General features: G+C 41.4%; 1 protein-coding gene across 14 annotated transcripts in view; it reads left to right on the top strand.

Moving 5' to 3' along the window:
• The window catches only part of AMBRA1 (autophagy and beclin 1 regulator 1), a 164470-nt gene that overhangs the window by 13399 nt on the left and 129429 nt on the right, over positions 1-21642 (top strand). For 8 of the 14 annotated variants that reach the window (XM_040639028.1, XM_040639035.1, XM_040639031.1 and 5 more), the window contains exons 2-7: positions 14332-14585; positions 14951-15009; positions 15513-15696; positions 16325-16497; positions 17423-17489; positions 18267-19720. In XM_040639028.1, the coding sequence (XP_040494962.1) occupies positions 14451-14585; positions 14951-15009; positions 15513-15696; positions 16325-16497; positions 17423-17489; positions 18267-19720 (2072 nt within the window). In that variant the 5' untranslated portion in view covers positions 14332-14450. Of the gene's footprint in view, positions 1-4458; positions 4649-14331; positions 14586-14950; positions 15010-15512; positions 15697-16324; positions 16498-17422; positions 17490-18266; positions 19721-21642 lie in introns of those variants that run through there. The other 6 variants (XM_040639037.1, XM_040639036.1, XM_040639040.1 and 3 more) reach the window with 3 other exon arrangements.

Genomic DNA, 21642 nt, shown 5'->3' with positions numbered 1-21642 from the left:
TTATGTCAAAATTTGAAGTGACTTGATGTCCCTGCCACATGCGCAGTGCAGTTATTCTGTCCTTGGGGAGTGTGGGATAGTGGGGAAAAGAGTGTGCACTCTAGAGTTGGAATTCTGGCTCAGCCCCTGGGGTAGCTGTGGGGTTCAGGATGCTTCTATAAACCTGGTGTGCACAAATATACAGTGGGGTGATAACACCTATCTTTCAAGAGTGGTTCTAAGGATCAGAAATAACATGCAAGGAAGCTAATGTGAGAGATTATCATTTGCTTTTGGATGGATAGCTGGATTCTTCAAACCCATAGCACTTTGTACTTCCTTGTGGGTAGTTCCTGCTACATTTTCAGTACGGAGGCTATATAGTTAAAGATACTGTGGTTGTAGACTCCTCACTAGACTGAAAGCTCTTCGAGGTTGGAGACCTATTCTGGTTTTTGTTTTGTTTTATTTAACCTCTCTGTCCCTGTCACCTATAATAGGGCTAGGCATATTGTATAGTTTCCCCAAAATATGCTAAATGGAAAAAAAAAAAGTTGGCTCAGAGTCAGCAGACATATGTGGAAAATGGCATCTGCCTAAATACACGTGTTGAATTTATTGACTCGCTTCTGTTGGTGTGTGATAATGTAGAAGAACCTGATAAAGTGGGAAAAGCAGTAGTTTTATAGCTTTGAACACCAATTTTATCATGTACTCACTGTTTAATCATGGGCAAGCAGTTTCACATTGAGCCAGGTTTTTGTCTGTAAAATGGGAGAGGAATAGAAGGGGGCTTTACTGATGGATTATATAAAACATTAGCATTCAGTAATAGTGGTAGTAGTTATTACAAAAATGGATGTCTTAAAAAATTATCAACAATACATTTTGCATTTCTCCTTGAAGGAGGAATATGTTTTCAGGAAGTTTGTTTGCTGTGTCTTGAGTATGTGGGAGAATTATCCCCTCTAGCAATTTTCTGCTGAAAAGAAATCTTTTAGCATTTCTTCCTCTCTGGGCCTACGGGATCTTCCATGGAGGAGGCATAGAGGGGGTTGCATTTGTGCAGTCTCTTTAGAATGCTACTTCTATATTGTACTCTCTTGTTCACTCTCACTAAATGTGGCTGACTCAGCTACTCTACATTAGCATGGTAAACATTTGTCAGATTTGTCCCGGTCAGAAAATATTCCATATCTGCCATTCTGCTTGGTGCTTAGAGATTTTTTTTTAAGCTCTCTCTGATACAGTGATAATAGGGGCAGTCGGTAGGTTGCAGGGTAATATGTAGTATACATAATCCCATTTTTTTTTAAGATTTTATTAATTTATTTGACAGAGATAGCCAGTGAGAGAGGGAACACAAGCAGGGGGGAGTGGGAGAGGAAGATGCAAGCTCCCAGCGGAGAAGCCTGATGGCGCGGCTCGATCCCAGAACACCGGGAACATGCCCTGAGCCAAAGGCAAATGCTTAACGACTGCGCCACCCAGGCGCCCCTTAATCCCATTTTGATACAGAAAAAAAAAACAAACAAACCCTGCCAGTTGCCTATATGTTTATATAAGCAGTGAGTTTGCATAGTTAATCTCAGGAGGGTGGGAATGGGAGGGATCGGGAGGGAGATTGTGACCAGACTATCATTTTACCTGTTAAAAGGAGCACGTTACCTTTTTAATTTTTTAATTAACTTATTTATTTTTAGATTTTATTTATTATTTATTTGACAGAGCCATTGCATGAGAGAGCATGAGCAGGGGGGAGGGGCAGAGGAAGAGGGAGAAGCAGACTCTCTGCTGAGTGGGAAGCCCGATTTGGGACTCCATCTCAGGACCCTGGGATCATGACCTGAGCCGAAGGCAGACGCTTAACCGACTGAGCCCCCCCCTTTTAAACTTTTTAATTTGACATAATCGTAGATATACAGGCCATTATAAGAAATAATAGTGAGTGAGAGAGAGAGAGAAAGAGCATCATGTGTACCCTTTACCCAGCTTCCCCCAATGGTAACATCTTACGAAACCATAATACACTGTCACAACTGGGATATTGCCATTGATACAGTCAAGATACTGAACATGTCCATCACTACAAGGATCTCACCTGATGCCCTTTTATAGCCATGCCCACCCCCCAGATCACATGCGGTACACTTAACTCATTTACCTTGATTTCTGGTACTTTGCTCTAGAATCAAAACAATAACAATAATACTGTAGTTTTCCTTGTGTCTTTTATCTAATGATCTTCTCTCGCTATTATTTCTTACAACTGCATGTAGATCTCCAGTTATTTCAAAATAAAAAGTTTAATTTAAAATTATAAATATTAATTAACACAACACTCTCGGAGGCAAGTAATGGTTAGGTCTGGTGAAGTTAGTTCCTTTTATGGATAGGTAGGTTGAGGCACGGATGTCCTGGAATTTGCCTAAGGGTATAGCATGAATCACTGTGTTCTGACTCAGATTCACTTGAATTTATTCATTTTCTCTCTCTTCTGAATCAACTGTTTATAATTATGATCTTCTAGATGTGAGGACACGAAAAGGAATTTTTTCTGTATCTGAGGTTTAATGCCTATTCTATAGAAGCAGTGTGTATTGTGGCTAGAGCATGGACTTTGGCATCTGATCTAATTTTGAATCTTTCCTCCATGTGGGCAAATCATTTAACCTCTCTAAGCCTCAGTTTTGTGATTTGTGAATGGGGATAATGATAGCACCTATCTTCATAGTGTCATTGTGAGAAATAAACGAGATAAAGTATGGAAAAGTGGGTAGCACTGCCAGGTGTGTAGCAAATGTTCAATGAATGTTACATAAAAGTATTGCTTTAAATGTATGCTATATTCTGCCACTTGTGTTTATCAGCTGGCAATAATTCAATAAATATTGGGATTTTTCTGCCACATACTTACAAGGCTTTAAGATCACTGTTTACTTTTGGGATGTCTGCCTTCGGCTTAGGTCGTAATCCCAGGATCCTGGGATCAAGCCCAGTGTTGGGCTCCCTCCTTAGCGGGTTGTCTGCCCCCTCTCTCTGTCCTTTCCCCCGACTGTGTGCTCATTCTCACTCTCAAATAAATCAATAAAATCTTTTTTTTTTTAAAGACCACTGTTTACTTTTGGGGTAAGGATACTTTCAAATTTAGTCATATATAATTACTTAAAAATAGGAAGTAATGTTGGATTATATTTATTACAATATTAATTTATATGAAAGTATTTGAAAATTTTTCCTGACTTATTCATATTTTCTCAGATTCATTCATAGAAAAATGGAAAGTGATTCTCAGCTATTGATTTCCTCCCTTAAATCTGCCCCCCAAAAAAGTTACTTTCCATATTTTTCTCCTAGTATATGAGTACTTGAAAGTATCCTCAATTTTTTTTTTATTTTTTAACTTTTTTTTTTTTTTAAGATTTTATTTATTTATTTGACAGAGATAGAGGCAGCCAGCGAGAGAGGGAACACAAGCAGGGGGAGTGGGAGAGGAAGAAGCAGGCTCATAGCGGAGGAGCCTGATGTGGGGCTCGATCCCATAACGCCGGGATCACGCCCTGAGCTGAAGGCAGACGCTTAACCGCTGTGCCACCCAGGCGCCCCTCCTCAATTTTTTTTTTAAAGATTAATTTATTTGAGAGAGAGAGAGAGAAGAAGTGCAGGGTGGGTGGGGAGGGACAAAGGGAAAGGGAGAGAGAATCCTCAAGCAGGCTCCTCACTGAGGGTGGGGCTTGATCCCAGGACCCTGAGATCATGACCTGAGCTGAAATCAGGAGCCAGCTGCCCAACCGCCCAACCAACTGAGCCACCCAGGTACCCTGAAAGTATCTTCAATTTTTAATTACAGAATCACATAAGCTTCTTGAGGGCAGGAATGTTCTTGTTCAGTATAGCATCCTCAGTGCCTAGAATAGTGCTGAGTACATAGTAGATGTTCAATAAATGTTTCTTGGCTATCATTACTTTTCTGTCCTTCTCCTCCCCTTAAGTGTTTTTTATTCAGAAAGTTGGGGAAATGGAATCCAGGTTCTACTCAAAGCTTAAAATGTCTAGGTTCTTAAATCCAGTGACTTATTTTGATTGGCTGAGAAATGTGATTGGCAAGATGGACGAGCAGCCGGACCTTTTAGCATAACAGCTCTACATTTAATAATTTGACTTCTTCTTTTCCTGAAGCCTTGAGGGAAATTTTTTCTTTCCCTATTCTAGTCAGCCAAGAACCTGACCTGGGCTGACTCTAACATTGGAGAACACTGAACACAGTATCTGCTGAGCCAGGGACTGGGAGTCAAGCTCTGTTCTGATACTATCTGAAGGAAAGCCTGAATTCAAATCCCGCTTTGGCTACCGACTCATTTTGCAAACCTAGATGCATTTCTTAACCTCTTCCAGGTTTTGTTTTTCTTAAATAATCTCATCTCAATAATCTCAGTAATCTCATCTGTTTTGGGCTTGTGAGGATTCTTGGGTTAATGTTCTCACAGCATTTTACAGTACTGTTGCTGTGGCTCCAGGGGTTTCCAGGAATACTGGGAGCAGTGTGTTACTCCTGGGAGGAGAGTTACAGTGTTCTTTTTCCCAAAGACTGTGCAGAAAACAGAAAGATGCCATCCTTCGTGATTTGAAATCGGCTCTACTTCAGCCTCCTGGTGTTGGTGGATGAAAGGTATGTTTTTGCCAAAGTCATTAGGCCTGGGGCAGCTGGGGTCAATTCCCAGTTCTAGGGTTAAGCTGTTTTTGCCTCTGTGAAATTTCTTCCATCAAAAGCTACTTTTTTTTTCTTTGCTTACTAATGGAAGATCTCTTGCCATTTTTGTGCATTTAAGGGTAGCCTTCTTGGCTTTTTGATTCTGTTGATAGCTTGGGACTTAAAAATTGAGCTTCAGTTTCTTCTTGGTTCTGTGGTTTCTTCTTTGCTCTTCCTTGTGTTTCCAGGGGTTCTCGTGTTCTCAGTGCACGTCTTCCCCGGAATAGTTTGCAAATAAAACTTCATTTCTTTTTTCATTATCTTTCTGAGGTAAGTGGCAATAAGAAAGATTGTCAGTCTCAAATTTGGGACTTATGGCTTTCTGTTTCCAGGAGTGATCACACTTTGTGTTCGAGTACAAACTGCTGTGTTCCAGACATTAGGTTACATTGTTGTGAGTTACTTGAGGAAGCCCCAGTAAGCAAACTCTGTAGCAGAAAATCTAGTGTTTTTTCCTCCTCTTTATTGTAATAACGGTAATTAGAATTTAGTTTTGTGTCTTCAAAGCATTTCGTAAAGCTTGTTAGCCTATTCGTGAAAAATCCTGTAGAGGTATGTCCTTTTCTGAGTTATATGAAAAACATTGGGGGTGCTGGTGGATATGAGAACAAAAAAGAGGTCATATTGCTTGCTTATCTCTTGATAAACTTGGGCTGACCACCTTTGTACCAGGTACTCACTTCATTATTACCTCTTAGCCTGACTTTCTAGATGGAGACAATTGTATTTTGGAGTATTTGTAATTCTGAACATAAATGTTGTGCATATCTGCAGTAGGAATGCAGGTTCTAATTATTAGCATTTTATTTCTGGGCTTTTGGCTTTTTATAAAGGGTCTGTGTATAATTTTGATTGTATTGGTTTTGATTCTCTCAAGTTATTTGCTTCCAGTTTGTGAGGTGATTAATCAGAAGCACTCTCTGATTCTGCTTCATGGCTCCTGTGATTTCCTTTGCACTGTCTCAGAACTGTGGGTGCCAGACTTCTTTGTGCATACTCCCATTTTTTGTGTACTGCCCTTATTGTTGGTTCTTAACTTGGCTTTTACTTCCAAAAGTAGTAAGTCTGCCTTGAATTTTTTGTAACCATTTCTTCTAATATATTCCAAGGACATGATTCCTTTAAGGTACAAAAAGGGTGCTATTACTTTCAGTTTGTACATGGAGAAAAATGAAATTCAGCACCAGTGTGATTTGTAAAAGATTATGTAACAACTCAGTGGTAAAAATCAGTCATTGAAACTTCTTACCTCTTCATCTTATCTTTACCCATTAAATCATATCGCTTTTATATCTGGCACTTTGAAACCTGAAAGATATAGTATCTCATACTCCCATCCCTGCTCTCAGAATATCCATTGCTTTTGTACTTTGTTCTAAATATGCTGTCTTTCAAATATGAAGCTGCCAGGCCTGGAACTGACACATCATCCCTTCAGCCGCATTCTGTGGTCAAAATAAGTCACCAGGTCAGCCCGTATTCATGGGGTGAGAAATATGTTATCTCTTAGTGGGTGGGGCCGTACGGGAGGAAGGTAGGAAGGAATTGATGGCAATTGTCTCCGGAGAGAATCTAGCACAGGATGGTAAACTAACTTGGAACTAACTCTGGCAGTGTAGGGAGGTCACTAGCACTGGCACCTGGATGAGAAAGGGTTGACATGAGACTATACGTGTAAGAGTCCCCTTCTTTTCTGAGATGTATTTATGTTGTAGTCCGTGTTTGACAAAAGAGTATGTACAGGTTTGACAGTATGCAGGATCACATCTTCTGCTGATTAAATTTTTCAAGATCTGTGTTCTTTCCTAGCAGCCAGACAGAAGTCAATGTACTGTGGCGTCTTATCTCTATTTCTTATTGAGAAGTAATTTTTCTTACTTCAATGGAGTTGGTAGTTTTGTAGGGTAAATACATAGTAGCTGAATTTTGTGATATACTCTCATATGGTACTTTATCAAATTCAATTATTTTTGGTCAAAGGGTTTATAGTCCTTTTTTCTCTCAAAAACTATGCATTGCTGTAAAGGAAGGAGTGAGAATTTTTTCATTTTTCCTAACTGTCATTCTTTCATTTCTTCTCCTTTGAGGAAATGAACATTACAAATATAAAGCAAGTGGATTTCCAGTTGATATTGTAAGACAGTGAAACATTTATTGAGGGCCTAATACATGTGAGGCTAGTAGATGACACAGAAGAGAGACCGAATAGGAGGTTGTATCTCAGGCACTATGGAGTTTTCTGTAGTAATTAAGTATCCAGATTCTGGAGCCAAACTGCCTGGGTTTGAATCCTGAATGCGCTACTGATTGTGTGACTTGTTCCCTGGGGACCTCATGAACCCTGTTGGAGGGGCCGTGAGGATTATAAATTAGTTACTTAATTTAAAGTGCTATGAACAGTGCCTGGGACGTGAAAAGCATTATGAAAGTGTTATATATTATTATTTTAAACATTACCTTGTGGCTTTTAAAAAATTTTTTTAAAGATGTCAATACTCAGATCTTTTATGTGAAATAGTTTGGAGACTGCTGCAGTGGATAGTTCCATTTTGCCTAGAAGAATTTGTATTTAATTTATCTGATAGTTTACAGGACTTCACGGCCTCAAATTTTTTATTTTTCTGACTGTTACTTTAATTTTAATCCTTCATTACAGAATGAAATTATTCTAGTACAAGCATTTGATTTCTAGAATAGGGAGTACTTTTCATTTGGTCAATCTTTTAATCCTCACGGCAACCCTATTATATATATACCATCAGTGGTCACATTTTATAGATGAGGAAACTGAAATGTATGGAGGTTAGGTAACTCTTCCAAGAAACCAAGAAACCTTCTTTTACCAAGAAAATGACAGAGCTGGGATTCATTCGGCCAGTCTGATTTCAGGGCCCATATACCACTATACTATGTTATCTCTTATCTAGAAATTAATGGATAGAAAAATATTTCTCTACCTAGATTTAACCACAGTTATCACTTTGGCATATTCTGGGATATCTTTTAGAAGTCCATACACAGCACATACACAATTCAGGTAATAGTTGATATTTTCCTGCTTCCAGGTGTGTTTGCCTTCAGAATGTGTTCCCTGTGTCTGCCTGTTCTAGATTTGTGTTGCTTTGCCCCAAATTCTTTGCCCACCTCTAATCTCAGTCTTGTCTAGGAGTCAGGCAAGAGCTACATGGAGGCAGGTCTGGTCACTCACTGTGGTGCTCACATTTTGGACTTAGCTCTTATATAGTATTATTTGAAGTGTCTTAAAATGTTTTGTAAAAAGTCCTATTAATGAAAATAAAGCTGCCAATTGTAGAAAACTGTGTGTATTTCCACCCACATGGAGTTTCTAAAGAGTACTGGGCTACTTTTAGGCCTCTAATTAAAGGCTTGACATTCTGTCGCTAATTTTCCAGTTGTTGAGAGAGCTTTACTTATGCAAGTAATCCTGCTAGATTTAATATTTAAAGAACTATTTTTTTCTTTTAAAGAGTTAACCTTGGTATGAATCCTCTATGTTATGGAATATATGTTAGTATTACATAATTGCTCTGACTCTTAGACTTCCTGCATGGTTAATGCAGTGGAGAGAGATGCAGTTACTCAAAGAAATGAGGTGATTGTACTCCGTTTTAACAGTCCCTTCCAGATCTGATAGTTTTCTGAGTCACACCCCTGGAATGCTACTGGAAGGGAAGATTTGGGATCTGAATTATTAGCCAGGTTGCAGATACAGTTCTGAGTTGTTGGTTCTGTTTTGTATTTTTTTTTTTAAATATTTTTTAAATTTATTTGTCAAAGAGAGAGAGAGAGAGAGAGAAAACAAGCAGGAGAGCAGCAGGCAGAAGGAGAAGTAGGCTCCTCGCTGAGCGAGGAGCCCGATGTGGGACTCGATCCCAGGACCCTGGGATCACGACCTGAGTTGAAGGCAGACTTTTTTTTTTTTTTTTAATGATTTTTTATTATGTTAGTCACCATACAGTACATCCCCGGTTTCCGATGTAAAGTTCGATGATTCATTAGTTGCGTATAACACGCAGTGCACCATGCAAAACATGCCCTCCTTACTACCCATCACCGGTCTATCCCATTCCCCCATCCCCCCCCCGAGGTCCTCAGTTTGTTTCTCATAGTCCATAGTCTCTATGTTTCATTCCCCCGAAGGCAGACTTTTAACCACCCAGGTGTCCCTCTTCGTTCTGCTTTTTAATTCACTTTACTTGAGAGGTAGCTCAGATCTCATTTTATTATTATTATTATTTAGAGAGGGAGAGAAAGAGAGAGAGGGAGGGAGAAAGAGGGGGGAGAGGCAGAGGGGGAGAGAGAGAGAGGAAGAGAGAATCTTAAGCAGGCTCCACAGCCAGCGCAGAGCCCAATTCAGGGCTCGATCTCACAACCAGTGAGATCATGACCTGAGCCTGAATCAAGAGTCGGATGCTTAACTGACTGAGCCACCCAGGTGCCCCTCATTTAATTATTTTTGCCACAGAGATATACTTTATTTTCCTGAGTACTTTTTACTTTGTTGTCTGGTAATAGCCTTTGAAATGTTTCTTAGAAAAATCTGCTACTCTTGGGAATTGTTAGCATCTTGTGTCTCTGGGGTTTTAGTTGGCTGTATTGTTTGGTGAGGGAGACCATAGTGAACCCCAAAGAGGATTCAGTACTAATGACAACAGTAACAGCTATGATGTTGACACTCTACCACTCTTTCCCTATTGNAGCTTCACAGCATCCTGATAAATAGATACTGCTGTTCCTGTTTTACAAAGAGGGAAACTAAGTCTCAAAGAAGTTAATAACTTGCCTGAAGTCCTCCAGGGAGAAGGTAGAGTAAAAAGGTCCTAGCATTAGAGGATCAAATTGCTAGGGGAAGCTGTAAATCTAACTTTTAGTTCCCACTGGGTTGTGGCATACTCCGTAGGTGATTTTTATTAGTAGCTGTTAAATACACTTATGTCCTAGAATGAAGAAGAGAAAGACTTTAAAGGTGGTTTATCTTCCCATCTTTTTATCAGTCATGTTGGGGGCGTGGAACGTGTGGAAAGGGGCATTTGTTTTATGTACACATCTCAGTTGTGTCCTTCCGGTTCTCCTTGCATAAGGCTTTTGGTGACCGAGAATTGATTCTGGGGACTGTGTAATGGCATCACGAAGACTATTCTTGGCACCCTTTGTCTCAGTCTGCTTTAAGGGACAGATTGGGAAACTTGTTTCTTCCTCCTTTTTAAAAAGAGGAATGAAAAACACACTTGACTGGCACTTCCTCCTCAGCAACGGGCCTGTCTGACTTCAGTCTGATTTAGCTCCTTTTGTTCCTTATAGAGAACAAAGTAAAATCTCTTCTCAGGTAGCTGTGAGGAGTGTAAGTCCCTTATCCTTTCAAAGAAACAGAGCAAATATTTTTCTTCAGACAAAAGAGAGACTGTGCGATTGTTTTAGGCCCCTTTGACTTCCTGGTATCAGTCCAGTTTTCTCATTTGAACTTTTAGTGTGTTTAGGTCCTTGGGAATTGATGGACAGACTCTTCGGTAAGCCTGAGCTTGAGGTTTTTAGTTTTCTTGATAACTGAATCTTGGAACAGCTCTTTCCTCTTCCAATTCCTTTAGGAACTTTAGGTTGTGTCATAGTTTTCTGAATCATACGATGTTTGTGACCAATATTTCCTTCCTCTTGAGTTAGGTCAGGTCAGATTTTGTTTGTACTGCTGCTGTTTTCACTGTATGTTATAAGATTATAAATGGTTTAAATGTATTTCTGTGAAAGTACTCTTATGTCACACTCTTAAGACAAGCGACCCTCAAAACTCATTTTTTCTGAACTTCTCTGTATTAGGTAAAATAATTATGGGCTCAAAAAACAAATAAGACTCAATAAAGGGTTAAAGTGAACTAATGGGAACTGTGTTTCTGGCACCTTCCTGGTTAGTAATTATTCAGCTGTGTGGCAGTTTCACTTCCAGACTTTTGGTGCTAAATCATGAATTGTCAGGGTCACCAAGTAGATTATTTCTTTCTAGTTATTTTGTCCTTAGTTTCTTCAGGTAGGCCTAGAGCATGTTGACATTTTCAGTGTGTACATATTTATTCCGTGCACTAATGAGGGATGAGAGCAGTACCATGAGGATACAGACCAGAGTTTGTTCCTTTGTCACTCCTTAGGGAACTTTGCTGTATGTGTCTAGGAACTTGGAATTGTGTCTTTCTGTAGAATTTTTCTGACTTTCTGCATTTTAATATGCCAGGGAGAAAACTCTTTTCAGCACAGGCTATAAATATTTTTCCTTCTGTCTGTATTTGGATACATCTAGTTGTGTACTTTTCAGATTGCAGCCATTTGTGAAATGTAAAGAGCCCATTGTTTCACTTTTTACAGTAAGCATTTATTACTTTTTAAATTAAAAAAGTGAAAAGAACACTGCCTTTTCTAATTATTAAATCCCTTATAGTCCCACCACCTAAAGACAACCATGGTTAATATTTATATTTCTTTTGTATCATTATTTTCTATATATATATATATTTACAAAATTGGGATCATACTGTATATGTAATTTTGTATTTTGTTTTTTTCACTTAACAGGTATTTTTTTCACATCATTAAATTTTTAAAATAAATTTTGAATAGGTAATACATTTCAAAAATAAAAATGATACAAAATATTGAGAAGTCTTGCTTCCATCTTTGTCTCCATTCATCTTGTCCCTTCAGTCCCTAATGAATGACCATTTAATTTCTTCTCTTAGCCAAAAGGTAGCATTACTATACATAGTGTTCTGTACCTTGCTTTTCCCCTCTCTTCATAATATTTTATCTTGGAGATCTCTTGTTATCAGTACCCAGAGAATCTTCCTTACCATAGATTAGTCATCTAGTCCCCCCACCTTTTTTAAAGATTTTATTTATTTATTTGACAGAAGAGAGAGAGACAGCCAGCTAGAGAGGGAACACAAGCAGGGGGAGTGGGAGAGGAAGAAGCAGGCTTCCAGCAGAGGAGCCCGATGTGGTGCTCGATCAGATCCTGAGCCGAAGGCAGACGCTTAACGACTGAGCCACCCAGGCACCCCGTCTAGTCCCCCTTTTACATAGACACTTGGGTTGTCCCCAGTTTTTGCTGTTACAAGCAATAAGACAGAAGTAGTAATTAAAGGGGGAAAAACCCCACTTACTCTGTTTCAGTTTGTAGGGCAAAGTTCTTTCCAAAGGAATGCCAGCTAATAAATGTAGAAGTAATGATGGCATTGGAAAATCAACATTTTTTCATTTTTAAATGACATAATTCAAGAAGGAACCATCAGTGACTGCTAAACTATTAAAAAGTTGAGAAGAAGCAGGATATTCACATGATGCCAAATATTAGCCACAGATTGCTAATCATAAAGGGGGGGGCTATACCTTTATAAAGAGAGCTCTTTCAACTATAAACTCAACCAAGTAGTCATATTTTGCCAACTGATCACATAATTTACCAAGTCCCACTAAGTGGGACAGCCTGAGAACACGTGCCACCTGCTGTGCTACATCGTGAGGTACATATATAGCATCACCTGTGAGGCATTCTTGCTGGAAACACTCGACCTAAATCTAATCAGTGTTTTAGACCTAACCTTCTGTTTATAGGAAATGTAAGGGATAGAGAGGTGAGCTAAATGGCACTGTGAAGAAACAAACAGACAAAACTAAGATGTAAGTCATTCTCAAGTCACCTGTCCTGGGCTTTAAAAAAGCTTGTGTTGGGGCGCCTGGGTGACTCTTGAGTTCGGCTCAGGTCATGATCTTAGGGTCGTGAGATCAAGCCTTGCGCGTTGGGCTCTAAGATGAGGGTGGGCCTGCTTAAGATTCTCTTTCTCTTGGGGTGCCTAGGTGGCTTAGTCGTTGCGCATCTGCCTTCGGGTCAGGTCATGATATCTCGGTCCTGCAATTGAGCCCCGTATTGGGCTCCCTGCTCAGCGGGGAGCCTGTTTCTTCCTTTGCCTTCTGCTCCCCCTACTTGTGCTCTCTCTGTCAAATAAATAAATAAAATCTTAAAAAAAAAAAAAAAAAGATTCTCTCTCTTCCCCCTGCCACTCCCCCTCTTTAAAAAAAAAAAAAAAAGGTAAAACCAACCAAAGCAAAACTTGGAGGCCATTCTAGGGTAAAAGAGACTAAAGAGACACGACTGACATCCACATTCATTGCTTGAGTTTTGGTTGGATTCTGTTTTGTTTTTGTTTTTTTTTAAGCCAACTATTAAAGACATTTTTTAGACGGTTGGGGACATTTGAATGAGGACTGAGTATTAGATGATAATCAGTGCACTTACTGGTATTGTGGTTATGAAGTCAAATGTCCTTATTCCTAGCAGATGCACAGTGAGGTATATAGGGTTAAAGCATCTTGAAGCCTGATGAAATGTTCAGAAAAAAATGAAACACAACACAAATGTAGTGTTCTTAGAGCTAGATAAAGCAAATGTGACAAAATATTAACAATTCGTGAGTCTAAGTGGTGAATAGTATGTTTATTGTACTGTTTTTTCAACTTTTCTGCACATTTGAAATTTTTCATAACAGTTAAAGAAACAGTGCTATAGTGAATAACGTTTTACATGTATTTTTCTGAAATGCCGTTTTATGGGTTGCATATTCCATTGTATAGAGGAACCACAATTCTTTAATTGTTGCACGTGTGTATATTTTGCTGCTAGTTGACATTTTAGTTGATTTTTTATTTTGTGATAGTTCTATGCCCTTATGGCTTGTGGTGGATGAGAAAAGGGAACTTAATTCTTTTTCTTCTCTTTCATCCTCTCTGCTGCTCTGGAACTTTAGTGGAGAAGAGAAAGAGAGAGTGAGAAAGATACCCCAAAGTAGTCCTTATGCACGTGCTTTTAGGTAGGAGATAGAGTTGAAGCTACTGCATAAGAACCAGACTTTGGGGCGCCTGGGTGTAGCTCAGTCGGTTAAGCATCCGACTCTTGGTTTCGGTGCAGATCATTATATCAGGGTTGTGAGAGAGAGCCCTGCATCGGACTCCACGCTAGGCATGGAGTCTGCTTAAGATTCTCTCTCTCCCTCTTCCTCTCTCCCACCACCCCTAAAAAAAAAAAAAAAAAAAAAAAAAAAAAAAAAAAAAAAAAAAGAACTAGAACTCAAGTTACAGCCTTTTAAAATCGGTTACCTTTTCTTTGGCTTAGAGGCTGCCCAATTGATAAGGAGGGGACTGGTGGCTAGGGAGGCAGTGTGGTGCAGAAGGGAGGGCAGGTGCTGTGTTGTCTTTTGTTTTTGACAGGTTTTTAGACCTTTTTATTAGTAACAGAAGTTCTTCCTGCCTGATAAAATAAGAGTAACTGCTTTAGAGAATGTTATATTCTTTAGATAAAAGGCTGAGCTACTTTTAGGGATGAGATGTTTTTGTTACCATATATGTTAACTACAATTTAAAAAAAAAAACTTGAAAAAGGGTGAAATAGTTTTGGAAGAAAAGTTCTGGGGGAAGGGTCCTTCCTGAGAGAGTGTCATTAAATATGAAAAAAATACTTACCTCTTTGAGCTAGAATCATATTTGCAGTGGGAAGTTTCTCTGATTGCAGGAGATGTTCTTTGACTTTAACGTCCATCCTTTAGATTTCCATGAAGACAACTTACAAGGACCTGAATGGCCTCATTTTAGCTGCTTCAGCTTGTGGAGCTATTGCTCGCTCCTTCCCTTCCTGTGCCTGGTGTGACAGTGGCTACTGAGCGCCATGAAGGTTGTTCCAGAGAAGAATGCTGTCCGGATCCTCTGGGGGCGAGAACGGGGCACTCGGGCCTTTGGAGCTCAGCGGCTTCTGCAGGAGCTAGTGGAAGATAAAACTCGATGGATGAAATGGGAGGGCAAGGTAGGAAAAACAGATATTTTTGACATTGGATTTATAAGGGTGACAGCAGAATGGGGTTTTAGAATGGGCTAATTATGTATAGTTGGGATATAATTTATTTTGTGTGAGAGAATTGATATATCTAACTTAATGGAGTTTTAAAAATAAATTTGGAAGAATTTATGGGCTAGAAATATCTTTTCCCTTTAGAGCTAGGCATTTTTCTTAAAGGTAATTTGGATTTCTTTCAACTTGTGGCTTGATCATTGTCTCCAGTTTTTCACCTTATACCGAATACTAATCTACAGTGGCTTGTGTGCTTTTGAGATAGAGTGGGCCATAGTTTATAAATAATGTATTTTAACTTTTTTTGGTTTGTTTTTCAGAGAGTAGAACTGCCAGATAGTCCACGCTCTACCTTCTTACTGGCCTTCAGCCCAGACAGGTACCTAGTGTTTATCTATAACTTCAGACTTGCTACAGCATTGCTTTCTGTATATTTGGCCTAGCTCTGTAACATCCCTAAGGGCCCTTTGAAGCTTTGCATGGACAGAGCTTTGCCAGTGTATCAGAAGGGGAAAGAAAGTAGATGAGCAGTGCTAGCCATAGAAATAATGGGAATAAGCAAAGAAAACAATGGACCTTGAGCATTGAAATTTGGAAAGTTTCTCAGTTACAATCCTTTGCCAGTGTGATATAGGCCACTGATGGCATGATAATTTTTCCAGCTGGAAAAAAATAGTCTCTAAGGGGGATGTGTGTCATTTGGGGACGGTGTGGAGAAGCCAAAGCTTTTAAAGATCAGAATACTTCTGTTGTTTGTAATGCCTAAGGTTTAGTTTTTCCACGCTGGGGTGGGGAATACTTGAAAGACAATTATCCAGAACTGATAAAGTTTGTTACCCTCCTACATGCTTCAGATTCATTTCCTACTCTTTGATTCCCTAGGACTCTGTTGGCCTCCACCCACGTGAACCATAATATCTATATTACGGAGGTGAAGACTGGCAAGTGTGTTCATTCCTTGATCGGACACCGCCGTACTCCGTGGTGTGTCACTTTTCATCCCACCATCTCAGGCCTTATTGCTTCTGGCTGCCTAGATGGGGAGGTCAGGATTTGGGATTTGCATGTAAGTATTTCTATTTCTTTGGTTCTAAGTGCAGAGAGTTGTTTACCAGTGAGTTCTTAACTGGACGAGAGACTAGCCAGGTTCTTAGGACTACATCTGGGTTAAGTGGTAGTCATTGCCTGCTTAAATAATGGGAAATCTAGTCCATATTCCTCCGTTCTAAGATGAACACCCTATTTAACTATTCTTCCATCTGCCCATTGTGATGTAGTACAGGAGGTTCTAAAATATGTTCAGGATAGGTGCCTTTTTTTTAGAGCAAGGATTGTACTATATTCTGATCATGATTGCCAAAGCAATATGCTTCTTGTCCTGAAAACTTGCTAGTGGGTTGTTGTGCACCATGTCATGCACCAAGCTTGCGTTTTCACAGGCTTCAGAAGCAGGAACTATGTGGATGCTCATTGCTTTGGATTGTAGGTGACTTGGAGAACTGAGCTGACAGTAACAATTTTCTGATAAATTGGTGACATTGCCAGATCACTGATTTTCTACATTTTACAGTGGACATATTTAAAGTAGGCCCTATAAGTGGTCATTTTACCTTAAATGGTCCTTTCTTGAAATTGACATCCCAGTCTGCTGCCAGTTTGTAACCTGAGAATATTTGGGATTGGTTCATTTATAGGGTGGCAGTGAAAGCTGGTTCACAGACAGCAACAATGCCATTGCTTCTCTGGCTTTCCACCCTACGGCTCAGCTCCTGTTGATTGCCACGGCCAACGAGATCCACTTTTGGGATTGGAGTCGGCGGGAGCCCTTTGCTGTGGTGAAGACAGCTAGCGAGATGGAACGGGTCCGGTGAGTGCTCTGTCCACCAGCGATGTCTGGCACAGGACTAACATGGCAGAGAACGTTTACATTTGCTGTCACATCAGGAAGCAGTTTGTCATACCTGTCCAGAGCAGGTGGTTATCTGTACAGCTCCTCCTGCTTTTTAAGCTGCTGGCCAATCAGTAGTTCATTTTAGCTGTTTCTGATTGGTCTCATCTTCTGGTCTCTGTAGACCAGGGTTTTTAGAATGTCTTTTAGGTTCAAGGCTATCTGGGTTTGGGGTAGGGCCCTTTTTTGGGAAACCTGAAAGGTGTTCAGGTGGAGACTAACTTGGTGGGTGGTTGCTAACATCAGTTATTTGTGTTTATCAAACTGGAAAATAGATATGTGAGTATATATCAGATCTGCTAATTGATATTTAGCCCTCAAGATCAAAACACACATTGCCTGAATTAAAGTTGATGCATTGGTTTTCTTTGGTTCTCTTGGTATTGCAGTTGGTTATAAGAAAATTTTCTAGTCTCAGCCATGTCACTTGATGCCGAGACTGTTCATTGTCTCCAGAACTCCTGCTTCTTGCCAGTGTAGCTGCTTTGTGAGGGAAGAACTAACCCTGTGGCAGGGTATGGGAGTGTGCTATGCTTTACTGTTGGGATAGGCTCTTCGGTATGAGCAAGCGTGTGTTTAATGTAGCTGCTCCTTGGGACGGAAGCCTGGGTGCTGTTTGAAATTATTTTTGTAATACATATTCCCTTCTTCTGGCAAGTGTGAGGAGGTAACAAGAAGTATTGAGCCCTATTTAATCTCTTCAAAAGTTTTAAAAGTTTCTAGCATGGAATGGATACCTGGGTAATTCCACAGTTATCAGTAGTGATTACTATACATTTGAACACAGGCTTCCTCTTCTCAATTAACATCTGTGCATGTCTGTCTTTCTCTTTTGTGTTTTCAGTCTGGTGAGATTTGATCCTCTTGGACACTACTTACTCACAGCCATTGTTAACCCCTCTAATCAGCAGGTAAGTTAGTCAGCAGTTCCAACTCCATCTAAACTGGGAGTTGTTTTCTGAACTAGTGCTCCAATTCTGATTATATTGGACTTGTAATTTGTAATGCCCAAGTGTTTCTTTTCCAGTTGAGATTGAAAACTAGCTTCAGACTGAGTATTCAAAGTGCTAGCCATAGTCTTGACAGGGGGGTCAATTCCGAAACCCCCAAGGGGATCACCTTATTAGAAGTAAGCAGGCTGGGGGCGCCTGGGTGGCACAGTCGTTAAGCGTCTGCCTTTGGCTCAGGGTGTGATCCCAGCGTTCTGTGATCAAGCCCCACATCAGGTTCCTCCGCTAGGAGCCTGCTTCTTCCTCTCCCTCTCCCCTGCTGTGTTCCCTCTCTTGCTGGCTGTCTCTGTCTCTGTCAAGTAAATAAATAAAATCTAAAAAAAAAAAAAAAAAGTAAGCAGGCTGTGTTGGATAGCTTGTCATTTTCGTGCCTCTGGCTGGTTTACATTTTTGTTTCCCTCACTGCCTCCATGTCAGAGAGATGCACTTTGTAAAAGAATTGGTTTGCCCCCTGTACTCATTCAGAAATGTCGCTAGTTGGAAGTGAATAATTTAATTCCATATGACGGTCCTGAAGCTGAAGCCAGTTAGTCCTCAGTGCTTCAGGGTAGGGTTGTTGTCTCTCCATGAAGATTGTTTTCCTTGGATGGTTGTCAGTAGTTAGCTTTCCTTGATTTACTTGGAGGTTCTGCCTAACTGCCTCGCTCTACCCCTGCCCCACCTCGCTCCACATTGCAGGGTGATGACGAACCAGAGATCCCCATAGACGGCACAGAGTTATCCCACTACCGTCAGCGTGCTCTGCTGCAATCACAGCCAGTTCGCCGGACGCCTCTCCTCCACAATTTCCTGCACATGCTGTCCTCCCGCTCCTCTGGCATCCAGGTGGGAGAGCAAAGCACAGTGCAAGATTCTGCCACCCCCTCACCCCCACCGCCTCCCCCTCAGCCCTCCACGGAGCGCCCCAGGACTTCCGCTTACATCCGGCTCCGACAGCGGGTCAGTTACCCCACAGCTGAGTGCTGCCAGCACCTTGGGATCCTGTGCCTTTGCAGCCGCTGCTCTGGCACTCGAGTTCCTTCCCTCTTGCCTCACCAGGACAGTGTCCCCCCTGCTTCTGCCAGGGCTACTACCCCTTCCTTTTCTTTTGTACAGACCGAGCCCTTCCATCCCCCGGAGCAGGCCTCGTCAACGCAGCAGGACCAGGGCCTCCTGAACCGGCCGTCTGCCTTCAGTACAGTCCAGAGCAGCACTGCCGGCAACACGCTCCGCAACCTCAGTCTGGGTCCCACCCGTCGCTCTTTGGGAGGCCCTTTGTCCAGCCACCCTTCTAGGTATCACCGAGAAATAGCTCCTGGGCTGACAGGGTCTGAGTGGACCCGGACAGTGCTCAGTCTGAACTCCCGCTCTGAGGCAGAATCCATGCCTCCGCCCAGGACCAGTGCCTCTTCGGTGAGTTTGCTGTCTGTGCTGAGACAGCAGGAAGGTGGCTCTCAAGCGTCTGTGTACACTTCAGCCACAGAAGGGAGGGGTTTTCCAGCTTCAGGGTTGGCAGCTGAGTCAGATGGAGGAAGTGGCTCCAGCCAAAACAACTCAGGCAGCATTCGCCATGAGCTTCAGTGTGACCTGAGACGCTTCTTTCTGGAGTATGACCGGCTTCAGGAGCTGGACCACAGCCTGAATGGAGAAGCCCCCCAGACCCAACAGGCCCAGGAAATGCTCAATAACAACATTGAGTCTGAGAGGCCAGGCCCCTCCCACCAGCCCACCCCACACAGTAGTGAGAACAACTCCAACCTGTCCCGTGGCCACCTGAACCGCTGTCGTGCTTGCCACAATCTCCTGACCTTCAACAACGACACCCTGCGCTGGGAAAGAACCACACCCAACTACTCCTCTAGTGAGGCCAGCTCCTCCTGGCAGGTCCCCAGCACCTTCGAGGGCATGCCATCGAGTGGCAGCCAGCTGCCACCCCTTGAGCGGACTGAGGGCCAAACGCCCAGCTCCAGCAGGCTGGAGTTGAGCAGCTCTGCTAGTCCACAGGAGGAGAGGACTGTGGGGGTGGCCTTCAACCAGGAGACAGGCCATTGGGAAAGAATTTACACCCAGTCTAGCAGATCTGGAACTGTATCACAGGAGGCCTTACATCAGGATATGCCTGAGGAGAGCTCTGAGGAAGATTCACTCAGAAGGTAAGCAGGTGCTTTCTTGTCTTCTCCTACATCCCTTACTTTTCTCCTTACGTCTCTTCCTTCAGTCCTGTAGATGTTGTGGCTGGATCTGGAGTGTCTGGGACCCAGGCATCTGGTTCTGGTCGCCCTGGTGTCCATTGCATCTTCTTGGAAAATCTTGCTCTGGTGGTGGAGATAGAATGGGGCCTAACAGTATAAGTCACTTGGTTCTGCTAGCTCCTTTTCTGGCTAAGCTCCTGAGACCTTTAGCCTTAAAGGAGAACGTAGATCAGGTTAGAGGCACAAAGTCTACTAGAGCCATTGACTTCCTCTGCCCTGCTTTTTGACATTCTTGGAGGATTGTATCTGCAACACTAGTTATTGTGAAAAAAGAAAATGTTCCAGAGCGCTTAGGAATAAGTAGTAAAAGAGAACCCTGCTTGGTACAGATTAGCGTATTTGCTCTTTTTTCACTCGTGTCTCTTTGGACAACTGTGTTCACCTGTTAAACTCTATCTTTTGGAACATTGCAACTTGACGAAAGGGAAAAGAAAATTCTCTCTCAAGGAAAGGCCATATTTTTAAGGATACATATTTTTTGGATAGCAAATTAGTTGCTTAGTTAAGATTCTTTGAGGAGATCTTCCAGATGGACATTCACCTCAAGGTGGGGAAAAATAATAATTCATAGAAGGAAGGCCTCTCCATACTCAGATCAGCATCCCAGGCAACTCTTCTATGAAAGAAACAGAGTGGGTGTAGTTGACCGCCCACCGCATGTTCCATGTATGGCTGTGTGCGCATCTATCTTGATTTATTAGGGACTTCTTTCTGTAATTCTGTAAAGGTCACATCTAGCGTAATCACCAACTCCCAGAATATGCCTGTTGGATCCAAACAGCATATTGCTCTGCATTACATCCTCTGTTGAAGCAACTGAAATTTCTGACATAAGCTTCTAACAAGGGTTGGAATATGGATTGTGCACATAATGTACTTGTTATTTTGGGAGAATGCTTTAGAGAGTTACCCAGTTAATAAGTATTTGTTGAATGGTTTCAATTTTTCCAGCACTGTGCTAGGCACTGTAGGGAATACAAAAGAAGTGTAATACCTGGTCTTTACCCACTGGGAGTGTTATTGTAGAGGCAGGACTTATTTACATGCAATTATATAAAAAATGTAGATGACCCAAATGCTTCATTGTGTGGTACTGAGATAAATGCAGTCTCATTTCAGAGAAAGGGAAGTACCATCAAAGAATGCTGTACAAAATCAAGTCTTGAAAGATGGGTAGGATTTGGAAAGGGAAAGACCTTTTTATTTTAGGGGACCAGCACATTCTAGACAGGAAAGAACATGTTGAATGCAAGATAGTGGGTGGCTACTAGGGGCTGTTGCTAAGCGGAAGATAGGACACTTGGTTGGATATAAAAGTTAGACAAAATAATAGACGTTGTTACTATGCTCATATAATTGAGACCAGTTCTGGATTAACATCTCCTAAATTCCCAGTTTTGAAATATTTTGCCTTACATAACGGCCCATATTAGGAACCTGAGACTGTTACTTCTCTTTGTCAAGAGAGGTGGCAAGGTAGCAAGCACAGTGCCTGACACAGAGTAGGCATGCATGCAAAAAGTTTATGAAAGGTAGTTGTAAAAGAACTGTCTTCAGTTACTGCTCTAAAAGCCTCCCAGGACCTGTTTCCATAGTACCAGTGGGCTTCTCTGGTCAGTTAGCCTTTGTGCATTCTGTTGTAGCCGTACCTCTTCTGGTGTTGTTCTGAAATACCTGAGTGGTTTCAAGTAAACTCTGTTTGATAATAATTAGAGATACCAATTACTGAGGGCCTACTATGTGTTAGGTACTGTATCTTTGCATAATTATTTTTCATTTCCACCATAACTCTGCAAGGCAGGTATTAAATATCTCATGTTTGA

Source organism: Ursus maritimus, unplaced genomic scaffold (assembly GCF_017311325.1).
Source record: "Ursus maritimus isolate PB19 unplaced genomic scaffold, ASM1731132v1 scaffold_23, whole genome shotgun sequence".
Taxonomy (NCBI): Eukaryota; Metazoa; Chordata; class Mammalia; order Carnivora; family Ursidae; genus Ursus; species Ursus maritimus.
The sequence above is the reverse complement of the archived record's forward strand: the minus strand, read 5'-3'. Positions and strand labels throughout refer to the sequence as shown.